The sequence below is a fragment of the Xyrauchen texanus genome, chromosome 2 (assembly GCF_025860055.1).
Source record: "Xyrauchen texanus isolate HMW12.3.18 chromosome 2, RBS_HiC_50CHRs, whole genome shotgun sequence".
NCBI lineage: Eukaryota > Metazoa > Chordata > Actinopteri > Cypriniformes > Catostomidae > Xyrauchen > Xyrauchen texanus.
The window spans coordinates 54,400,577-54,425,504 of record NC_068277.1 but is presented as its reverse complement, the minus strand read 5'-3'; the positions used below and the strand labels follow the sequence as shown (position 1 = coordinate 54,425,504).

General features: G+C 38.9%; 1 protein-coding gene across 1 annotated transcript; it reads right to left on the bottom strand.

The window, feature by feature from the left end:
- Positions 1-719: 719 nt before the first annotated feature.
- Positions 720-23,692, bottom strand: LOC127655479 (uncharacterized). The gene is made up of 4 exons (XM_052143324.1): positions 23,546-23,692; positions 2,754-3,835; positions 2,082-2,398; positions 720-1,483 (listed from the first exon to the last, which is right to left on the bottom strand). The coding sequence occupies exons 1-4, from the start codon at positions 23,690-23,692 to the stop codon at positions 1,125-1,127; spliced, it is 1,905 nt and encodes a 634-aa protein (XP_051999284.1). The 3' UTR covers positions 720-1,124.
- Between the last annotated feature and the right edge of the window lie 1,236 nt (positions 23,693-24,928).

Genomic DNA, 24,928 nt, shown 5'->3' with positions numbered 1-24,928 from the left:
TACTGCTCTGAGGCATGGGCCCATACCTTGAGCGACTATGTCAAGTTTACCAGAATAGTAATGAATTGGGCGTAAACTGCCCCCATGATCTTGCATTAAACATGCAGTCATGAAGCTTAAATGTTCATGGACATAAAGAACAAAGGGTCTATTAGTTTGTGCAATTCCCAATGCTGGTGCTTGACATAGTGCTCTCTTCAAATCATTGAACGCTTTGAGGTGAAGTTCTTCCATACAAACAGTATCTGAATCTTTACCATGGCCTTTTAACAAGTCATAGAGAGGCTGAGCAATCGAGGCATATTCTTCAATCTACAGTAACCTGCTGTTCCTAAAAATGAGCGGAGTGTTTTAATGGTAGTAGGCGGAGGTATGGATTTGACTGAAGCCGCTCGATCCTGTGTGATGGATCTATTTCCTGCACCAATTGTTTGACCCAGAAATATGACTTGCTTTTTAGCAATTTGAGCTTTGTGAAAACTGCATTTGTGTCCTTTTTTATGCAAATAGTCAAACAATGCTGCCAATTCAGTTTGATGTACCTCGTGATCTGTTGAGGCAATCAAAATATCATCGACATATTGGATCATAGTGGACTGTTTTACCGGACATTCTGGGTCACACAAATCACGTCTGACAGCCTGATGGTATATAGTCAGGGGTGGTAAAAGTACTCAAAAGTTATACTCGAGTAAAAGTATATATACCTAAATAAAATATTACTCCAGTAAAAGTAGAAAGTCCTCCATTCAAACATCACTTGAGTAAAAGTACAAAAGTATCCGATTTAAAAAGTACTTAAGTATCGAAAGTAAAAAGTAAATATTCCAATGAACTGTAAATATAAATAATTAAGCAGATCAATTTTTGGGAGTGATATGCAATTATTTAATTGAACAAATTATTAGATTACATACTGCAATTAAGAATTTGTTAGATTTTCAATCATAAGAGACAATGAAGCACCTTAACGTAACGCAGTATGGGGGTTAGACTTACAATAGACATGTTCAATAGCTGCATCAACAAGATACAAGGTAAGACTGTTTCAGAATATTAATGAGGAAGAACCACCTCTTTAAGTTGAAAAATCTTCAGAACACACCATTAAGATAAACAGATTACTATTCAAAGTTGTAAAAGCTTCTGTTCAGCTTTAGCAGAAGCTGATTTTCAAAATTGCTGGAGTCCATCCTGGCTCTCCTGGGGCTAAATAAAAGTCCTGCCGTACTAAACAGCCTCTCACAAGCCGCTGAGGCAGGAAGGGGTGTGTTTAACCTGATGGACAACTTGCAGATTGAGGGAAAGGTCTTCAGCAGACTGGTGTGGTCAGCACAGCATCCCAAATATCCCTCAAGTTCTTTGGAGCTTTCTTGTGAGTTTGACTTGATGGATGAGAAAAAGTCGTCATCATCAGAAGAGGTGGCATGCAAGTTGCTGAGGGGATGCAAGGGCTCCATCTCCAGATTGATATAGTCCAGTCCTGAAAAACAACGCATGTCCCATACATCCGCAGAAATGGAAGAGAATGGCATTCAGAACATTAGTTAATGATGGATGGCCAAAGGACATATTTTTCATAGTTCTGTTCTTAACTGTAATTGTCATTTGGCAAATAGCCATGATATCATTCTACACCATTAACAGACGTAAAATCTTCCACCTCGGAGATGCATGCAAAATTGGCTGTATTGTCATAGAATGCATGCAACCAATCATTGGAATATAATTACTTTCCTATTTGCATTATTGTGTGTGTTAATCTATTGCATAGGATATATTTATTTAATATTTTAATTGTTCTCTTACCCTCCCTAACCTTTAATAAGAGGAATCGAGTGGGGTTACGAGCCCGGCCAATTCTGGCCATTACATGGACAGTGGTATTGCACTGGTCATACAATGAACTAATCATATGGTAAGAGAACAATTACAAATAAATAATTATACCTATGACCTCTGTCCCCCTTAAATGTGAGGTTTAATGCATGAACTACGATCAATGCACAGTAGACATCCCTATTCAGGTTTTTGAAAATAAATAAAAAATATCTGTTCAAAAGAAACACGCTTTGCCTTACCCTTTTTCAGGACAGTTTCATCTTTGGTCCACAGCGTCTTGAATTTTGGCAGCAAGATGGCGGCTGCAATCAGTTCTGGGTCTTCCAAGATTTCACTGAAGCGGTTCTTCAAACCCAGTTGAATGGCATCAACAAGTGGCTTGGAATACTTTAATGATGGCTTGATCCGGTCCAGTTTTGCCTTCAGTTGAGTCAGAGTGGGAAGAAGCCATCCCATTTGTATGTTGGTTTCAGCCTGCAAAATATCGATGGCCTTGGCCATTGGACTCATGATTGCGGAGTATTCTGTTAAAAAGGCCAGTTCTGTTGGATTGAGCCTGAAACAAAAAACAATTCATTTCAGTCTGAGATAGTCATAGAGAGAGTTTAATCAAATGTTAGGAAGTAGCTTTAGAATGGAATATAATGTTCAATTAGGGATTTAGGACCGTCAGAGTGGGGTAACTGTAGTGGGTTGATTAGTGTGAGGTAGATTATTTGAATAACTGTACTGGAGTAGTTAATACGTTTAAGAGTTGGGGTAGGATGGGGCAATTTATTGAGTATGTAGTTACAATAAATCAGACAGTTGTAGAGAGGCTACAATTAAGTTGGTGTGGTGTGTCTATCTTAAATAGTGTAGGAGTAGTGGCATCAGAAAACAATCCCAATAAACAAAAATACAGTACTCACATTGGAATTTTTAATGATGTGCAGACATCTCGGATGGCTCCCTCTCCCTGTTCTTTGACGATCCTCACTAATCTCTCCACTGCAAGGAACATCGAGTTCCATCTGGTTGCATTGGGCCTTATTAGCTGAAGTTTGCATGCATCTTGGATGGTTTCTGCAGCTAAAGCGGATCGTGCACTCTTGTTCCATAGTGCCTGGCACTTTGAAAATGTGGCTCTGGACACTTTTTTGTAGGCCTCATTCGAGTTTGCCTTTAAAGCATCTACTGTTGACACCAAATTGAGAAGGTGGCATGCGCAACGTTGATGCTTGGGTAAATGATACTCAAAGCCATCGCCTATATCAAGCATACTTGCCACTTCTTGGTAGTTAACAACTTCTTCCTCTTCTTGAATCTCCTCCTCATCATCATCTCCCTCACCCGAGTTGCTTAACTCTTCAGTGTACGTTGCATTGTTGTTTTCATCTTGGTCACCATAAATGCGGAATGCTTTTAGAAAATTCGACCCATTGTCAGTCGTTGTTCTAACGATCTTATCACGGATCTGGTACTCTGCATGGATGTCGTTTAATGCAGCCGCTAAAACTTCAAAAGTGTGGGAGCCTTTTAACTGCCTACATGCTAGGGCTACTGAGTGCCTGTCTAAACTGTCAGGATCAAGCCAGTGAGCTGTTATGCCAATAAAGCTGCGCCTTCTGGTGGTCCAGCAGTCTGTGGTGGTTGCAATGTATTCCACCTCACTCATTGCCGCGATCAATTTCTTCTTCATAGATTTTGTAGCTTCAGCTATACTTGATCGTAGAGTGGGGCGTGACATGATGGTGGCATTGGGTTGGAGGTCCTGGATTAGGTCTTTAAATGCTTGTAGGTCCACCACACTGAATGGTTGAAGGCCCTCAACAACAAACTTCATCACTGCTTTGTTTATGTTCACTTTTGAAACTCGTTTGCTGCTGGACATATCCAACTTGAGCTGCTTGCTGGTACCGGCAGGAGGACTTGCAGGACACTTTCTCTTCTGTGAGCTGTTATGACTCTGAGTCAATTTAGAGTAACTCTCTAACTGATGGGGATGCTTTCTCTGCAAGAAAGATACAATTAATTAATAAGCGTGCATTTCCCTAAGAATAAAACTGTTAAAAAAAAACATATTAGACTTCATGTGGCTTGCCAGCGTTATTGAAACATGGTCCAAGTTATCAATGCTGTGATATCCAAGTTAGCTAACACTGTGTTTCCCAAAAGTTATGCTGCCTCACACTGGTGTGATGTAAGAGCTGCCCAGCGCAGGAAAAATTCATATTCGTGAAAAAAATAAATAAATAAATAAATAATAATAATGGCTCAAATTGTAGGCTTACTATTTCTTTAAATGACATTCTCATGTCATTATTTCTGATAAAAAATGCAGGTAACACTTATAATAACTACAAGCTAATAATCATTAGTTAAGCATGAGTAAACAGTTAATTCATAATTCATAAAGCATAAATAGACATTAATAAGCAGTTTATAAATACAGCTATAAATGCTTTCTTCTTGATTTAAAATCATATATAATTTGTTTAAAAATTGTATTTTCATCCTTTATTAATGATCAGTGTATCATTTCTAAATGAAGAATTGCATTTTTTATAAACCAGTTATTTTAAGAGTTGTCAGTGGTTCAAAAGATTACTTAGAACGTGTAAGTAAATGATTAATAAACTATCTAAATGTACATTTATCTTATTATTCAGACACATAGTGATGGTTACTTGGTATGTTAAATGCTTTATTAACATATGCTGTACGGTAAGTTAGTTATAAAGCATTTAGTAGTGGTCAGTTCACTATGTTTGCGAGCTCATCTAAAGTGAGGACTATTCATGCTTTAAAGCATTTATACAGGAGATTTAAAGGCTATTAAATATTTCTATGCTCTGTATCACTGTGTTGTGTGTTACATTTTACTGTTTAGAAGATTTTAAATCTTTAAATCTCCTTTATAAATGTTTTACAAGGCATGAATAGTCCTCAGTTTAGACAAGCTCGCAAAATAGTTAACTGACCAGGCAGTGACCACAACTAAATGCTTTATTACTACCTGTATTTACTACATTTACTTACACTTTCTAAGTGATCTGTTTAATGTCATGGTGGTGTGCAGAGAGATGTTTTCATAGTATAGTGTGGCGCGAAAGAAAAAAGTTTGGGAAACACGGAGCAAACGGCAAACCTGCTTTTCCAAGTCTACCCCCCACCCCCATGCCCACGACAGTGTGCGTTAGCTAACGTTAACTTGACTAGCGTTATTAGCTGTTTACAAGGCACGTTTCAATATGAAATCACTTGGCTAACATTATAGAAACAAAATTAACGTCAACTCACCTCAATATGTTTTTTCAGATTCGAGGGTGAATTTTTGAATGCTGAAATTTGATTCACCCGTGGCAGGCAAAGTAGACATTTCAGCCGATACGAATCTCCCTTTAATTCTATAAATTCAAACATATCTTTGAGATATGGCCATGGGTGATGATCCCTGTCGGGAATCTCGGGATCATCATTTCTGCTGAGAGCTGCCACTGTTTCTTCGGTTGTCATCTTCCACAGAACTGGCGATGGCGAACTGAATTGAACTGACTGCTGTGCCTGTGAGCATACTACAGTATGCTGGCAAAGAACGCGGGCGCGTCGCGCGTGCATACTTAATTTGTTTTTTTTTTTCAAAAGAAAACCACGTTTTTCATTGGTTTTGGAAAGCCAAATGTAGTAAATACTCGGAGCGGGCATGGGGAAATGTATCGGAGTAAAAAGTAATTTTTTTCTTTAATATAGTAGTGGAGTAAGAGTGAAAGTAGATGCAAATAAAACATACTCAAGTAAAGTACAGATCCCCGAAAAAAATACTTAAGTAAAGTAACGAAGTATTTTTACTTCGTTACTTACCACCACTGTATATAGTTGGGGAGTTTTGAAATCCCTGTGGCAAACGTGTCCACTGGTATTGTTCATAGTCAACTGTAAACGCTAACCATGGCTGGCTGTCAGAGTGCAACGGTACAGAAAAGAATCCATTAGACATATCAATTACTGAAAAAATCTTACACTCCAATGGCAAGCCATTACAAATTGTGGAAGGATCTGCCACTAGAGGGGTGATTTTATCAATATGTTTATTGGCTACTTTGTAGTCTATTGTAAGTCTCCATGTTGCATTGGTCTTCTTGATAGGCCATATGGGTGAATTACATGGACTGTTGGTTTTAACTAGCACTCCTTGTGTCAGCAACTTTTCTACAATAGGTTTGATCCCCTGTATAGATTCCTTATTGATTGGATATTGTTTGGTGACCGGAGGTGGAGTTCCTGTCAATTTGACTGGTTCTACACCTGTCAACAAACCACAATCATCCTTGTCTTTAGCCCAAATTGGATGATTCTGTAAGAAAGCATACTCTGGAGGGATTGCATTATTGGTAGAAACTTGTGCTGAGCAAATTTTAATGCTAGCAGATTCTGAGGACATGTCTAAAGTTAGATGTACTTGTCTCAGGAGATCCATGCCTAAAATTGCATCTGTATTTAATGGAGCACATAGCAGTTTTGTAGTCAGAGTTTTCAGGCCAAATTGTACCTCTATGGGCGGGGTTTCATACAAAACAGAATCTTCACCTATTACGCCAGTTAAATAAAGTTTGGTTTTCTTGTACGGGATGTCTAAACTTTTAGCCAATTTTGTAGGAATTACTGTAATTTCTGCACCTGTATCAAGCAAAAAATCAATCTCTTTCTCTCGTATGCTACCTTTCACAAAAATTATTTTGTCATTATGATGGATTACAGGGGAAAGGTAGCTACTCAGCCCCAACAATTAGTTTTTTCCTGGTCTTGTTGTGCTCTTAGAAGAGCCTGAACGAGCTGTCCTAAAGTTTCAGTGGACACTTGCTGAACTGCTTCAGGGTTGTAAGCAGGCGGGGGAGGAGCAGAATTATGCATAGCATTTCTATTTGCATCTTGTAACTTCTTCCTACATTCTTTCTCCCAATGTCCTAATTTTCCACAGTAGTGGCATTTGCCTTCTTTTTTGGACCACCTGTTTTTTTGTTTTTCTGTGCTAAATGTAGCTGCTGCTGCTACTCTCACTTTGGCTTTAACATCAGCATCTCTTTCCCATGTAGCCAACCTGTCTAGGTTACTTCTAAGAGTTCTGTTAGACCAAGTGAGATCTAGGAATGGCAAGGCTCTTCTGTACTCAACTAAAAGGCCATCTGACCAGATGCGGACTAGGGGTCCCTTGTCATCTAACACACTTTCAGAATTATCAACAATTCCACTGTAAGTTACAGCTGACTGACAAAACCTTTCAGTGTATTCACTCACAGTTTCTTCTTTCTTTTGTACACAGCTAGTGATTCTTGACCAGTCTATTTTGGGTCCCATGATATTCTTTAGAATTTTCAAAACACCTTCTCTTATGTCGCTTCTACTGGCATGCTGTAGTTCAGAGGTCACTGCAGATTCAAAACTGTTGAATTCAGATTCAGTCAAAATTTGTGACATTAACTGTGTGACTTCTGTTAACGACATGTCATATAGACGCATTTTGTTGATCAATGCTCTTCTAAATTCAGAAAACTGTGTGCGTGCTGAGGGTAAGCTCTGGGATAGTCTCTCTATATCTTTAGGTCCAAGCGCTTTTGTGACTGTTTGTATTTGGACAACAGAAGAGTTGGTAGAAACACTTTCAGTTCCCTCAATTCCCTGAGATCGTCTCCTAGCACCACACACATTGACTGAATTTACAGGCACAGCAGTTAAGGATTGGAGAGCTACATCTGTTTCAAAGAAATTTTGTAAGTCAGGGAAAATGTTATCCGGCTGATTAACTTCTTCTACAACAGTTTTTTCTGCAGCTTTGTTGTGGTTCAATTTCTTGGTTAAAGAGGATACTCTAGCACGGAGCTCTTTGTTCTCTTTCTCTAGCTCTGAGTTATGCTTAGACTGTTGTGTAGCAAGTGCTAAACAAAATTCTCTGTGGCAGCAGATAATGCCTTTCACATTGTTCTTGCGAATACTTGCTCCTAGTACCTTTTTACACTCATCTACTGACCAAGTCTTGTCTGGATGAATCTCATATTTCTTAGTTAGTTCTTGTCTAACATTCTCAGTGACAATTAGGTTCAGTTGTTCTCCTAACAGTGTTTTGAATTCACTATCTGACCACAAAGGAGTCGCAAGACCACCTTTTTCAGTTGTGGGGATTAGTCTAGCACTTTTCTTAAACATTTTGTGGATTTTCTTTGTTCTGTTATCACACAAACAAACACTAAAACGTCTCTGATCAACAGAGGGTACACTTGTTAACTCAGTTCAACTATTGTTAACCTTCTTTGACCCAAGCAAAGGATAACACAAATTACTAGCACTTTATGCTAATCTTCTCTGTCTAAAAACAGAGGGTAACAAATATTCTTCTCTGCAGATACAGAGGATAAACAAAATATTAGCCTTTTATGCTAATCTTCCCTGCCTGAAAACAACAGAGGGTAACCAATATTAACATGTAATGCTAATCTTCTCTAAAAAGACAATTTGGATTTGTACTGGTCTTAAAGGTTCTTTTGGATAGAGCAGCACTCACCAAACTTTGGTTGTAAGAAAGATTCAGGCTGGAATGTAGTCAGATCTTTGTTGAGCTTGAAGTTTCAATCTGGATTCAGGTGAGTAGCTCTATCCGGGTCACGGCACCAAAACTGTTGTAAACTTTTTATCCTTCTAGAGAGTGGGAAACTCAGAAGGTAAGACCAGGAGACTCGGTTGTATCTTCAAGCAGGATTCTTTATTGAGAAATTCGTGCTGTCAGCAGCTGCAGGGACCAACATCTAACTAAGGGAACTTTACACTGTAATTTATACATGCATTTAGAGGGCAGTGCTTAGAGATAGACACAAAGCACCCAGGTGATAACTTTAAAGCATGCAAATGATGTATACAGGCATAGGAAACCCACCCTAGACTCTAGATTGTTACCAGTCCTAATCCAATCAGCATAACTATTCAGATACAGAGATGCTAATCCAATCAGCCTAACTATTTAGACAACTGGGGCTGGGGCTCCAATAGCCATTAAAAGACAGAGGATGAGATTGTCAGTAGTCTGACTAATTTAATTTACAATAGAGAGAACAGAACTGGAAGGAAATCTCTTGCTGGAATACTCTTTCTAACAGCTGATATATTTATCATTTATACCTTAAATGCTAAATGCAGTCTACTCTACTTTCCCAGTTTATATATATGATTATGTTTAACATTTTATAAATTTGTAATACAACAATACTCACAGAGCTACCCAGGCCCAGCGATTTTATGTTAACTTTTAGAGTAAACAGACAGTAACACACACACAGCAATACATATCTATCCATCTCGCCCTGAGGTTTCTTTTTGAGAGTAAGTAATCTGTGGTTTTCTGTATGTGGGTTTCTAACCAAGGGTGTGCATTCTTCCTAACGCCTCTACCCCTTGTGGTTTAGTATTAATACCACATGCACCGCCACTGGCCTGGACAAACCTCTGCAAGCAACTCTTTCTCTCTCTCTCTCTCCCGCTTTGGGAATGCAACGCCATCCTGTGAACCCTACAACCTAACAGGCATAATGCGGGACCCGTCAAGGTCCAACATGTGGCTGCATTTGCAGGCGTGCTCAATTCCCTCTTTTTCATTACCTCTCTCAATTGCTCTTTCTCCCCACGCCTATGCAGGATTGATGTAGATCATTATGAAATCACCTAAACTATAGGGGAGGAGACTGGCCGAGTCTTAGCTACAAGGGATTCAGGAGATTCCCTAAAGGAAAGTGGGATATAAAACATAAGACTGCCATTCTCGGATATATCTATAGTAGGCAGCTTGATGTATGCAGAGCAGCATAATATGAAAGTGTGTGGCCTCTTACAAACTTTACTATAATTAAGGGTATCCAGTAACATAGAGTGTCAAATGCATAAAATGGAAGAACTGAACATTAAAATTTGATACATCCATCATGTTATTATTCCAGTTTGTTTTATTTCAGAGTGGAATCAAAGAGAAGACATAGTAATACCGGACTAGTTTTTGTCTCTGCAATGTGTATAAAAACAATATGTGTTTAGTTCAACTGGGTTATTTTTCATAGTTTTTTACAGCTTTATGTTTTTGGATATGACTTTCTTTCATGGATTACATAGATGTTAGACATAATGTTAACCTCAGTCACCATTCACTTTGATTGCATCTTTTTTAAACAATAAAATAATTATCAGTTACAGGACCTTTCTCTTATTTCCCTTTCAAGATGAAATCTTGATGTTGTATAAAACAAAAAAGTCCATGTACATGTTATGTGTCATCTACCCACATCCATTTCTTACAGGAGACTGAAGACCATTTTGTTTGGCAATGGTCATTATTTCCCCCTTGTTTGTTTAGTACAAGTTTGTTTTTGGTCTTTAATATTGAACATCTTTGTATGCTAATGGTTTTGTTCAAGTGAGGTTCAGTATGATTAAGCTACAATTTTGGAAAATGGAAAGAAGGATAAAATAGGCTAATATTAAAAACACTTGTAAAACTAAGGCTATAAAGCATATACAAAAATTAAACTGAAAACATTTTGTGAATGCGAGCTGAACTAATCATTTAGAGCAAATAAATCTGCTTTGTGTCCAAATGTGTGAACAGTTTCTCCATAGATTTGCATGTTGAAAGTGTATTGATATTCTTTAAAACTATAATTTCAATGTTTAAGTGTAAGGGACTCAACATGGAGATGAGGGAATAATCCAAATGCAGGAAGTTTATTAACAATCAGCACACAAATCCAAAACACAAGGTAAAGGCGTAGTCGTGTAGCAGGCAAAGTAGTTGTTAACAGGTAATCAGTCCAATCAGGCAAACAGAGCAAAACAGTAATCCAATAAAGCAGGCACAACGGTCATAACATGTAGGCAATAAAAATGAGAATGAGAATGAGAATGAGAATGGCAATGAGAATAACGCTTGGTACGGCAGTGAAACTGGCATTACTTTGCAAGGTAACAATGGCAAGGCATGGCTTTATATACGATTTAAACAGGAAATCACCATAGAAGAAACAGTTAAGTGTCAGTTTTCGGGAGAGGGCTCCCTCTGGTGGTCAGCTGAAGTAATAGCAGCCTCAATTTTTACATTAAGAAGCTAGTTGTAACAAGAGCTATATCTTAGTAACTATAAGATTTAGAGTCAAAAGTCCACTTACACAAATAAACAAAGACTTGCTTTCTCTAGCAGTGGTTTTGTATAATATAATAATTTGAAGGGACAGTTCACCCAAAAATGATAATCTCTCATCATTTACTCACCCTCATGCCAGCTCAAACTCGTATGACTTTCTTGAGTCAGATGCATGATAGGTTTTTGTTCATAAAATGTAAGTCAATGGGGTCTAAAACTTTCAAGCTCCAAAAATGACATAAAGGGAGCATAAATGTAATCCATATGGCTCAGGTTGTTTAATCCATGTTTTCTGAAATGGTACAATCACTTTGGGTGACAAACAGAACAAAATTACTGTATTTTTTCTCTAATTTAATTACTTTTCTTTAATTACTTTTTTTCTCTCATCAAAAAGGAATGCAGTACCAACCTTGGCCACCAGGTGCCAATTTAATTATAATAATACATTTTAATTAGGGCTGTCGATTTAACGCGTTAATTCAGTGCGATTAATTTTACAAAAAAGAATGCGTTAAAAAAATTACGCAATTAATCGCATGCCCCCGGACCTTAATAAGGAACATTCCTGTGAAATGCAAGCTTGTAGTACGACCTGTTTACTCCAGAGGGCAGTAAGTGAAATTTCAGCTGTATGAGCAACGCGCAGTTTATACAGTGAAGAAAACACTTCAGTAGGCAGAACAACACAAACATGCGTTACGTTCTTGCGTTCAAAACACTTGATGGAGCGCAAATCCGAACTAAGGGATCTCAAGATGTGTTAAAAGATGGAGTATTAAACTATATTTAACTTGACGCAGGGACCTAAACATTTTATGTTTATGACACAACGCACCCGAGACGCTACACAAGCATGTCTGACGTTGGTATAAATTGACTGGGTCCTTAAACAAGCCCTCAAAATAAATCTGGAACTGATTGACAAATGTACTTGTGAAATGGATTGTTGTGAACTGTATGCCAATGATTGGATTATGATCAATAGTATGGTAGTAAACAATACATTGCATTCTAAAGCCACTTTTTGTATTGTCTTATCAATAATTAACTCTTCTGCAACAGGAATGTAATGCATTTTAATTGTCTGAATATTTTTATATATACACAGGCGTATGCAAAAGTTTAGGCACCCCTGACAATTTTCATGATTTTCATTTATAAATAATTGGGTGTTTGGATCAGCAATTTCATTTTGATCTATCAAATAACTGAAGAACTGGGCCTGGGACTAATATTTCGGTAGTGAAATTAGGTTTATTGGATGAACAGAAAATGTGCAATATGCATCAAAACGAAATTAGACAGGTGCATAAATTTGGGCACCACAACAGAAATATCACATCAATATTTAGTTGAGCCTCCTTTAGCAGAAATAACAGCCTCTAGAAGCTTCCTATAGCCTATAATGAGTGTCTGGATGAAGGTATTTTGGACTGTTCCTCCTTGCAAAACATCTCCAGTTCAGTTAGGTTTGATGGTTGCCGAGCATGGACAGCCCGCTTCAAATCACCCCACAGATTTTCAATGATATTCAGGTCTGTGGAATGGGATGGCCATTCCAGAACATTGTACTTGTTCCTCTGCATAAATGCCAGAGTAGATTTTGAGCAGTGTTTTGGGTCGTTGTCTTGTTGAAATATCCAGCCCTGGTGTAACTTCAACTTTGTGACTGATTCCTCATTATTCTCAAGTATCTGCTGATATTGAGTGGAATCCATGCGACCCTCAACTTTAACAAGATTCCCAGTACCCCAGGCTGGGCCACACAGCCACAGTATTCCCAGGCACTGGCCACACAGCCACAGCATGATGGAACCTCCACCAAATTTTACTGTGGGTAGCAAGTGTTTGTCTTGGAACGCGGTGTTCTTTTGCCGGCATGCATAATCTTTGTTTCATCAGTCCACAGCACCTTCTTCCAAAATGAAGCTGACTTTTCCAAATGTGCGTTTGCATACCTTAAGCGACTCTGTTTGTGGCGTGTGTGCAGAAAAGGCTTCTTCCGCATCACTCTCCCGTACAGCTTCTCCTTGTGCAAAGTGCGCTGAATTGTTGAACGATGCACAGTGACACCATCTGCAGCAAGATGATGTTGTAGGTCTTTGGAGGTGGTCTGTGGGCTGTTTTTGACCGTTCTCACCATCCTTTGCCTCTCCGATATTTTACTTGGCCTGCCACTTCTGGCCTTAACAAGAACTGTGCCTGTGGTCTTCCATTTCCTCACTATGTTCCTCACAGTGGACAATGACAGCTTAAATCTCTGCAATAGCTTTTTGTAGCCTTCCTCTAAACCATAATGTTGAACAATCTTTGTTTTCAGGTCATTTGAGAGTTGTTTTGAGGCACCCATGTTGCCACTCTTCTGAGGAGAGTGAAAGAGAACAACAACTTGCAATTGGCCACCTTAAATACCTTTTCTCATGATTGGATGCACCTTTCTATGAAGTTCAAGGCTTAATGAGCTCACCAAACCAATTGTGTGTTCCAATTAATCAGTGCTAGGTTACAGGTAGTCAAATCAACAAAATGACAAGGTTGCCCAAATTTATGCACCTGTCTAATTTCGTTTTGATGCATATTGCACATTTTCTGTTAATCCAATGAACCTCATTTCACTACCGAAATATTTACCTGTCAGTGTGTCCTTCAGTTATTTGATAGATCAAAATGAAATTGCTGATCCAAATACCCAATTATTTATAAATGAAAATCATGGAAATTGTCAGGGGTGCCTAAACTTTTGCATAGCATAATTATATATTGATATACATATGTATAATAATTATATATTTAATTATTGTTATATGAGGGTTTTTCTCAGCAAATATTTGTATATGCGATGTAATTAATTCGATTAAAAATTGTAAAAATCGATTGACAGCCCTAATTTTAATATAAAAAGTTGTCTATGCCTTTGAAACACTGTCTACAGCAGAAGTGAAGAATTCCAGATGAAGAATGTCAAATAAATATCCAAATATTGTTGGTCTGTCTAAACATGAGCTAGACTGTTACGCCAATGTAAAATGCTCATCCAAAACAAATTGGTGAGGGGTGATCAATCACATATAGTATCGCTCCCTTATTTTTATTAAAATATATATTTTATAAAATTATTCTCTTGTTTTACATTTAATTGTTTTAACTATTAGTAGTTTAGTAACTTGATTCCATTCTCGGGTGTTGGGGGTTCATGGTAATGTTAATGCATGAGTCAGTAGACTAAATGCACATTCAACTGGACGACTAAAACGGAGAAGTTTTTAAATATAATAGTATCACATTAATACATTTTCCACCCAGTTTATCAATATGAAATGTTTAAGCTGAAATAATTAAGATGTGAAGAGAGAGAAAAAAAATTTGCAGAGAGAAAAAAAATATTTTTTGAAGAGAGGGGAAAAACATTTTGAAGAGAAATTTTTATTTTTGAAGAGAGAAAAAATATTTAAGGAACTGAGACACAATTATTATTTTTATTTTTTTTACCATTTTTTTTTTCCACCTTGGGCTTCCATAAAAATTATAGAGTTGACAGAGAGGTTGAAAATAGTGTCTTATTAACAAATAATGATACGGTGCTGAGGACCTGGCAACCGCATACAGTGTCAAAGAATGTGTCAGAGAGTAGTGACCTACTCTCAAAGAACAATCTTGAAGCATGCACTATGTTCCAGTTCGACTGAATGTCAGATTTATACTGAATAAACTTAATTCTTTTCTGTTTCTCACCCAATCAATTGTATTGCTTCAGAAGACACGAAAACCACTCGAGTCGTACGGATTACTTCTGTGCTGTTTTTAGTTTTGGACCCCATTGACTCACAATCATATATCATTCTAAATATCTTAATTTTGTTCCATGAAAGAAAGAAAAAAGTCATATAATTTTGCGATGGCATGAAGGTAAGTAAATTATAATAGAATTGTAATGTTTGGGTGAACAATTCCTTTAAATCAATTGGAATATTTTAAGAAAATCCTGCTATTAGGGAATGTTTTCACAAATGGTCAACGTGTGTTCAATTAACTGTTTTTTCTCTCTCTCTCTCTTCTGGGTAATAATAGTGGGAATGTACAATCTAGTTTTTATTTAATCTTTTTAGCCAAGCCTTTAAGGTATGTGCCTTAACAGAAATTGACTTTCAAAACAATATCTACTCAAGAAATATTCACTTAAGTAAAAATGGTGACAACTATCCCTGTTCTTCCCTACATTAAAAAGGTTGTCTCTGATCAATATCTACTGTTTAGTACTTAGTGTCACATGCATTTTCACATCAAGAGAGTATACAGACTATGGCACACGTCACATACCTGTAGACAATGTGTTTTAACCATTACAACATGTCACATACATGACATTAATAGTTATGTGTGGTTACAGCACATTCATGAGATATCATTAAACGTTAATTATGCTTTCATCAATATGCCATAGTGCCAAAGCCAAATTAGGTACCTAAATAAGTGTTGATCACCATATTAATCAATTCTTCTCAACTCCAGCAGTGACAAATCTAGATTAACACATGTCTAGGTGCACAAATGCACACTGACATTCTCCCTGGTCTGACCACAGATGACACTTTGCAAACTGCTGCAAAATTGGCCTATTATATACATGACAGGTCCTTTTGTTTACTCATTAGAAAGGGTCGTCTTCCACATTCTGCTTCACACATGGTCATACGAACACCTGGGCATCAGTAGACATGATATGGAAACCATTACTGACATTTCAGCTCAAGTTGACAGATGATTGGTGTTACATCCTTGCCTGGGTTGGCAGTGTGTAATTGTTTTTTATTATTATTATCATTTTACACCTCTCTCTCACTCCCTCTTCTGGTATGGAGAGAATGCTTAAACCCCACTATTGGGGTGAATTGAATTGGTTGGGTTATTTAGTACTCACAAGTGTTAGAGGTTACTAGGGGGCCTATATAAATCCTCAGTTTGAGGATTTCCATGGAGGGAAAAAGGAGATTTTGAGTGTTGAAGAAAATATTTTGTGTCAGTTTGACTGAAATCTTATGAAAAAAAAAAAGAGATTGAAAAAGTAGAGAGATGTTTTTTGTTTTTTTGGGGACTGGGTAATTTTGTATTTAAGAAAAAATAGGTAGGGTTTTTTTGGGTGATGCAAGTCTCCAGGTTCATTTAACATGCTTACAACTGGAGGCAGATGAAAGAGTTCAAGCTAGGAAGGCAGATCACTAGTTTCAACAGGCAGTAAGAAAGTTGGAAATTGAGGCTGAAAAAAGAGGACAAGCTCCAGCTCTGCCTTGTAAGGGATCTCCTCTTTGGGGTGCTGTTCTCCTCCAAACCAGCAGAGGGCGTTCACCCTGGTCCTCCCGTGCAATGCTCCTCTCCACTCCTGCAGATGGCACCAACACCCCTAACCCGCTTCAACCATCTGCTCATCAACCCTCATTCCCTTCACCTGTGTTTTGCCCTATATAAATCTGTTTGTTTCTCCCCTTTGTGTTCAGTCTTGAGCCTTTGTGCTGTGTTCCTACTGTGACCAGGTCACAGTTAAGTCGTCTCCCAGTTGTACTTATTGGCCCTTTTCTATTTTGTTTCTCAGTTTTGTGGAAGCTTGGCTTACCCAGTTTATTTTGTACTTTTGCTTATCTCAACAATTAAAAGATTTTAGATTATAACGCAAGTATCCAGACTCTTTGCTCTTCTGCTCTTTTTTTTCCCCCATTCAAAATCCAATTCTCCTAGAAAAGAATAAGAGTGTTTTTACTGCCATAAATTGGGACAGTTGCATGTTATTGCTGACTGCTTAGATTTGAAAAACAAACCACTGTCCCAAGACACTTAAAACACCAATATCGTGTTCTGAATCACATCTTTGGCCAGGCCTAAAGACAGATGTTGTTCAGTATTGTAAAACATGTGATGTGTGTCAACGCTCCAGGAAACCCAATCAAGTGGTGGTAAAGGCAACGTGTCCAGTACCAGTCATGGCAGAACCATTTTACTCTGTTTCTACTTACCATGATGTGCACAGTAACCTGATTTCATGAAACCTGAAATCACAGCTACTGTGATCATAAAGGCCTTGCTGAATTTCTTTACAACTTTTGTTTACAAAGTTGTTCAAACTGATCAAGAGACCAATTTAATTTCTCAACTTTTTGAACATGTTATGAAAACGCTAGGTATCACTCACAAGGTGTCCAGTGCATACCACCCTGAGAGTCAAGGTGCACTGGAGCATTTTCACCAGACGAAAGTTTTGCCTTGAGTCTGATCAAGACTGGGATTAAGGTGTCCCATTTGCCCTTTTTGCAATTCGTGAGACAGTTCAAGAGTCTTTGGATTTTAGCCCTTCTGAACTTGAGTTCACAGACTACTGTGTCTGATTATATATATAAATTTCGTGCACAATTTTCACTTGCTTGCTCCTTGGCAAAAGAATCCTTGTCGTCCTCCCAAGATTCTCTGCCACAAAGTTTCAACTTAGGCTGCAAAGTTTTGGTTCTGTTGTCCATTCCTGGCTCTATGTTGTCTGAGAGGTGTGTTGGTCCTCATGAGATCCAAAAGAAGCTAAGTGACACAGATTATCTTGTTCGTACTCTTGACCCAAAGTGGCAGTCTCGTATCTTTCATGTTAATATGCTTAAAGCATATGTCTGAGAGCAAGAACAAAAAAACTGGTGGTTTCATTGCCTTGCTGTTGGAACATTGTCTATGGTCCTAGATTCTGCTTGCAGTGAGGAAGATGGTTTGCTGTTGCAGCACATTTCTCTCATCTTGGGGCGGCTGTGGCTCAGTTGGTAGAGTGGGTCGGCCACTTATCGCAGGGTTGGGGGTTCGAATCCCGGCCCACATGACTCCACATGCTGAAGTGACCTTGGGCAAGACACTGAACCCCAAGTTGCTCCCAATGGCAGGCTAGCACCTTACATAGCAGCTCTGCCGCCATTGGTGTATGAATGTGTGTGTGAATGGGTGAATGAGTCACAGTGTACAGTGCTTTGAATACCGTTAAGGTTAAAAAGGCGCTATATAAGTGCAGACCATTTACCATCTGCAGAATTCAGAAATTCTCATAATTTCTGACTCAGTTGTCTGAAGAGCAATGTTCTGATATCTTGCATTTGATGCATAGTTTTCTATCTATATTTGGAAATGTTCCCAAATGCACAAATGTGCTGGAACATGATATTGAGGTGAAGGATGCCAAACCAATCAAGCAACATCCATACAGAATCAACGCAACAAAAATTTAAATAATGAAACAAGAGGTGAGTTATTTATTGGAGAATGGTTTTGCAGTTCCTAGTATTAGTCTGTGTTGTTCTCCATGTGTTTTAGTGCCCAAACCAGATGGAACATTTAGATTCTGTAATGATTACAGATGAGTGAATACTGTGACTGTGCCAGATAATTTTTCTATTGCCTCGCATCAATGATTGCATCGACAATGTGGGCACTTCAAAGTATGTAAGTATGTACTTTTGCTACAGCCGGTGCCTTCAGTACACAGTTATGCCGTTTGAATGCATAATGCTCCCACAACCTTTCAGAGGTTGGTGATCAAGATTTTTACTTACATTCCCAACTGTACTGCTTATCTGGATGATCTCGTGGTTTACTCTTGACGTTGTTCAAATGTTAAGAGAGATTTTTGATCACTTGGCCAATGACTCTCTGACTTTTAACTTGGCAATTGTTAATTTGGCAAAGCAACAATCACTTATTTAGGAAAAGAGGTTGGTCAGGGTCAAGTTTTCTCTATTGAGGAAAAAGTATCCGCCATAGTCAACTTTCTGGTTCCTACTACAAGGTGGCAACTCTGTAAGTCTTAACTTTGCAGTTACCCTGTTCTCTCTGCTCCGGATTTTTCAAAACCTTTTAAACTTGATGTGGATGTCAGAGCAATAGGTACTTGTATTAGCTTGACTAAAATCTTATGATTATAATGTGATGGTGAAAATAAGTGAGTGTGTGTATAAAGAGAAAAAGAATGAAAAGAGATACTTAAAGTTGGAGATGTTTTTTTTTTTTTTTCTTGGGAACTGGGTAATTTTGTATTTAAGAAAAAAGAGGTAGGGTGGGTCACATGATGCCATGCAAGAACGTGTGATTGACGAGCTCTGCGCACTTTGCTAAATTTTTTATTATTGTTATGTTATAATCTGGTGAAATTCGATGCACCTAGTTACACATTTGCTCTTTGTGGTAAAACATGACAAAGAAGTCAAAATCCTCAGGCTCTGGAGACAATAAAAGACACTTACGTGTTCAGGATGAAACCCCCAACAGGCCTATAGACCAGAGACTTGATTTGGTTGGTGCAGCAGGAGAGGAGATTCAGCGTCAATTTTCCAACATGTCGGTGATACTGATGAAGGTTCTTGCTTCAAATTAAATACTGAGTTAGTTACAAGAGGGGCAGATGTTGAGAAATGAATCGATTATCTGGAGTCATCGAAGCGGGATTTATCCGCCAATCTGGCAGTGACCAAAGTTGATTTGAAACATGTTCTTGGAAAGCTTGAAGATCTTGAGAATAGAAATCGCAGGAATGACATCAGAATTGTTGGAATTCCTGAACATGAGGAGGGCAGAGATATGGTGAAATTCCTGGACGAGTTCTTTTCGAATCTGCTCGACATAACAGGCCATAAACTGGAAATCGAGCATGCTCAGAGTCCCGGCTGGCAGATCTACTGAGGGAAATAAGCCCTGATTAATTCTGGCCAGTTTCTGAGATCATCCGATAAAGACCTCGTGCTGTGCCTGGCGAGGAGCAAAGTAAAGCTTTCTTGTTCCCGGACTTTGCAAATTCGATGAGAGAAATGTGAGCGATTCAAGGAGTATAAGAATCTCTTGCATCAGAGGAAGATCACTTTTGCACTGATGTTTCCGGCCAGACTCCAAAGGATGGTCGCAAATTATTCATGTGTCGGAAACAAGCTCTGTCTTTTATACAATACATGGGTGAGGAAACCATTGGGTTTTTCTCATGTTAGTGGATCGACTCGCTGTTTATTGTCTCTACTGTTGGAGGAAGATGGGCGCCATTTTTTTCCTTTTGCGTTGGATCTGGAGTTTGATTTGTGGAATAAAACTTTTCCTTAAAGAAACTTTAGTATTGACGGAAGATCACTTCTGCACTGAAGTTCCCAGCCAGATTGAGAATAGACACTATGGATGATGGCAAAATGGCCACACAAAGCTTTTGACTAGATATATAAAGCAGAAAGAGTCTTTTTCCACCATTCTCTCACTTACTGAAATCTTCTGGTGGTGAAATATTTACCTCTGCCACTGATATTAATAATGCTTTTAAGGAATTCTACCTTGCTCTCTATAGTTCCACATCTTCACCTAAAGATGAAGATATTAGAAAGTTTGTGGAACCATTAGAACTCCCTAATCTTATGGCTGAGCAAACAAATTCTCTTGATTCTGAGATAAAGTTGGAGGAGCTTGACGAGTTAATTAAGTCCCTGCCAACAGGCAAGGCTCCGGGGCCAGATGGTTTTGCTGCTGAATTTTTTAGATCGCATGCAACAGACCTGACTCCACTTTTGTTAGAAGTTTATACGGAATCATTAAAGAATGGAAAGCTTCCGCTAACCATGACGCAAGCCTGGATCAGTCTGATTCTTAAAAAGAACAAAGATCCAAGCGAGTGTAAAAGTTACAGTCCAATTTCCCTGATCCAGCTAGATGTAAAAATGTTGTCAAATTCTTGCTAACCGATTTAAGTATAAAAAAATCTATAATACATTTATATCAGGTGGGGTTTATTCGGGGTCGCAGCTCTTCTGATAACATTAGGCGTTTCATTAATATCATGTGGTCAGTAGCGAATGATCAGACTCCGGTCACTGCCGTCTCACTTGATGCCGAAAAGGTGTTTGATATATTAGAATGGGATTATCTTTTTAATATTTTGGAAATATTTGGGTTCGGAGATACTTTTATTGGATGTATTACTTTACTTTATAGACACCCTGTAGCGTCTGTACAAACAAATGGATTTGAGATTATTTTACTCTGAATAAGAGCACTCGGCAGGGTTGCCTTCTTTCCCCATTATTGTTCTGTCTTGCCCTGGAACCATTAGCAGCTGCGATAAGAAAGGATTATTTTCAGGGGTGGTTGCGGGAGGTGTGGGGCATAAGCTTCTGATTTACGCAGATGATATTTTATTATTCATCTCTGACCCTACTAGATCTATGCCTTGTCTCAACAGAATTATCAATAATTTCAGAATTTTCAGGATACAGAGTTAATTGGTCTAAATTTCAATTCTTTGGCTCTGACAGCGTACTGCCTAGTAACAGCTTTTCAGATGGGTGCCATTCATTGGCCCAAACAGTTAATTAAATATTTGGGTATTTTATTCCCAGCAAATATATGTAATTTTAGCAAGGTTTTCAAATAATGTGGGCATGTGGGCTTCATTCCATTTATCTATGATTGGGAAGGTTAATGTTATTAAAATAAATTATATTGCAAAATTCTACTACATGCTACAGTCTCTCCCTGTAGATGTCCCCCTCTCTTATTTCAAACAATTTGATAGCATAGTAAAGTCCTTCATTTGGAATGGTAAGTGCCTCAGGTTACATTTCAATAAGTTACATAGGCAGATTGACAAAGGTGGGCTAGGCCTACCCAACATTTTTATTTATTATTATGCATTCAGTCTTCGACATCTGGCCCATTGGTCGCTCACACCTGAAAGAGCCCCTTCCTGGTTTCATACTGAACAAGAAGTCCTTGCCCCTATTTCTCCATTGCAAAGCCTTTCGATCCAACTAACCGGAGAAGTTAAGCTACGTCCTGTCATCTCACATTTTCACTTGATTTGTTCAAAAGTGTCCAGTGTGCATATTTCTGGCATTTATTTAAATGCTGCCTCAAGCATATGGCTGAACCCTAAATTACTTATAAGTCCCCTTTCTGTTGGTCAGAGTGGATTGGGAGGGGTGTTGCTACACTCTGTGAAATATATGAGGGTGGAGTACTGAGATCTTTTGATAATTTGGTTCAACATTTTAAGATTCCTAGATCCCAGTTCTTTAGGTATTTATAGCTGCGACACCTACTCTGAACTATTTTTGGAGTAGCATATGCCCCCCTAAAGCAGCAGATGCTCTGGAAATTGTGATTTCTGCTTTTGGAAAAGGTCATGAAGCATCTGTGTATTACTCCATGCTAACTCAGAGTCTAGGAGAAGGAGCCTTGTCTTCTATCAAGAGATTATGGGAGAAGAATTTAAACCTGGTATTGGAGGTGAGAGTGTTGGCTAAGTTCCTAATAAGCATCAAGTCTGCATCTAAGGATGCAAGGGTCCATCTGATGCAATTTAAGATTTTGCATCGGTTCTACTGGACACCCACTAGATTGTATAGGTTGGGTCAAAAAGATACTCCAACCTGCTGGCGATGCCAGTTGGAGGATGGAGATATATCCATGCTTTCTGGTCTTGTCCTAGGATTCAGAAGTTTTGGTTGAGAGTCCAACATTTTGTTGGTGAGGTACTAGGCACTCAAATTCTCCCAGACTTGGAATGATCCAAGATGGTGGCGCGGTAGCTCGCAGTGGCCACTCCAGATCCAAAATGGTGCTATTTTTGTTACTTGGCCTAACTTTTACTGCACATGGACATCAGAGCAACCGGTGTTTATGTTTACCTTCGCCATACACTACTCAAATATAAGATCCATGCAACAACCAAGCTGCATGATGATCTGCAGGAGAAGCTACGTGACCTCGGCTTGCTGGACGGCGCGCAAGAGGAAGCGTGGCAAGGCTAAAAACAAACCCTAGCTGGCTGGCTCTCCCATCTATCCAGCTCTCAGACTACGCAGCGTGAGTTTAGAGACTGCTTTGTTTTTTGTTTACACGGAGACCTGGATCAGCGACAGAGTTCCAGACGCCGGCAGTCAGCTAGATGGGCTCGCCTAGTTTCGTGCCGACAGAAATGCATCTCTGTGCTATAAGACTCGTGGTGGTGGCTTGTGTGTTTACATCAACACGGAATGGTGCAAGAACTCAATGGAGTCTCTAGCTACTGCTCATCGCTGGTGGAGCTTGTGGCTGTTAGATGGAGACCTTTTTTATTTACCTCTGGATTTCACCACTGTCATTATAACCAGAGTGACAAACTGCTGAATGCTCACCCTGACGGATTGTTTATTGTTTCCGGACAGTGCTCCCTAAATTCCATCAGTATGTGGACTTTGCAACGAGAGGGGCGAACACGCTAGATCTTGTTCACACAAACATCCCAGGCGCGTACCAGGCGGAGCCCCATCACCACCTCGTCTACTCAGACCACATCTCTGTTATGTTAATCCCAGCATATAGACCGCTCATCAGACGCACAAAACCACTTCAGAAGCAGGTGAAAACCTGGCCAGCAGGAGCCATCTCTGCGCTTCAGGACTGTTTTGAGTGTACTGACTGGCACATGTTCAGGGAGGCTGCAACATATGGTGACTTTACGATCTTGGAGGAATACACAACATCAGTGATCAGCTACATCAGCAAGTGCATTGATGATGTCACTTTCTCCAAGGCCGTCACCACACGCTCCAAACAGAAGCCGTAGATGACTGCGAAGGTGCGTGCGCTACTGACGACCCGAGACTCCACCTTCAGAGCAGACAACAAGGCGGTCCTAAGAACAGAGAGGGCCAAACTGTCCCAGGTCATCAGAGAGGCAAAGCATGCACACGTCACTTCCAGGACAGCAGCAACACGTGGCAAGGCATCCAGGCCATCACCAACTACAGGACAACATCAGTTGCCTGTGACAAAGATGCCTCCCTTCCAGATGCACTGAATGACTTCTACGCTCGGTTTGAGGCGCAGAACGACGTGGTGGTATGTTTTAAAATGTATCTGTATGTTTTACCTCTCTATATGTTATTTTAATCAAGTAATGATTTGTCAAAAAGTAATTTAATAAATTCAGCATGAAATAAAACATTGCAAGAGTGATGGAAGCAGTAAACTCCCAGCTCGTCTGTCTTCCCTGTGGTGGATTGTGGGCAATTAACCATTGTCGAGTGCACATCAAATGTACACTCGAAATTAGAATATTGTGGGTAAGAATGAGTAAACAAAAGTAGGCTTTTCAGTGGCTCACTCAGAATTCAGACACTCCTACAAAATTTGGAGACACTCGAAATAGTGCACTATATAGTGGATACGGGGCAGTGTAGTGTTCCACGACCGGGATTGGTGCCTTGCACAGGCTGCATATTCAGCGTTTAGAGAGCGGTGGTACTGCTGTACAGAACTAAAGTCTTTTGACACTGAAAACTGTAACTACACTGAAATAAGAATCCATGCATTTCTTTAAAAGCTGTGAAATAGCAACAATATGCATTAATAAAGCATGATCATGGTTTATATTTCAGTATTATATATAATGTCCTTTGGAGGATATTACTAGAAATGTTTCCAAATGTTTCAATATTTATTCACCCTCATGCCACCCCAGATGTGTATGCCATTCTTTCATCTGCTGAACTCAAATATGCTCTGTAGGTCACAATGGACCATACAAAAAACATCATTGTTTTTGATGTTTCACATTCTTCACTGCATATTTCCCCCTGATGGGCAGGGAGAAGCATTTCTAACAAAAAAATGACAAATATTGATCTGTTTCTCACCCACACCTATCATATCACTTCTGAAGATATGGATTTAACTGCTGGAGTGTTATGGATTACGTTTATACTGCCCTTATGTGCTTTTTGGAGCATCACAATTTTGGCCTACAGAGCTAAAATATTCTTCTAAAAATCTTAATTAGTGTTCTGAAAAAGAAAGGAAGTCATACACATCTGGGATGGCATGAGGGTGAGTAAATTATTCATTTTTGGGTGAACTATCCCTTTAAATTGATATCTCAGCCATAATTTATATAATTTCTTAACA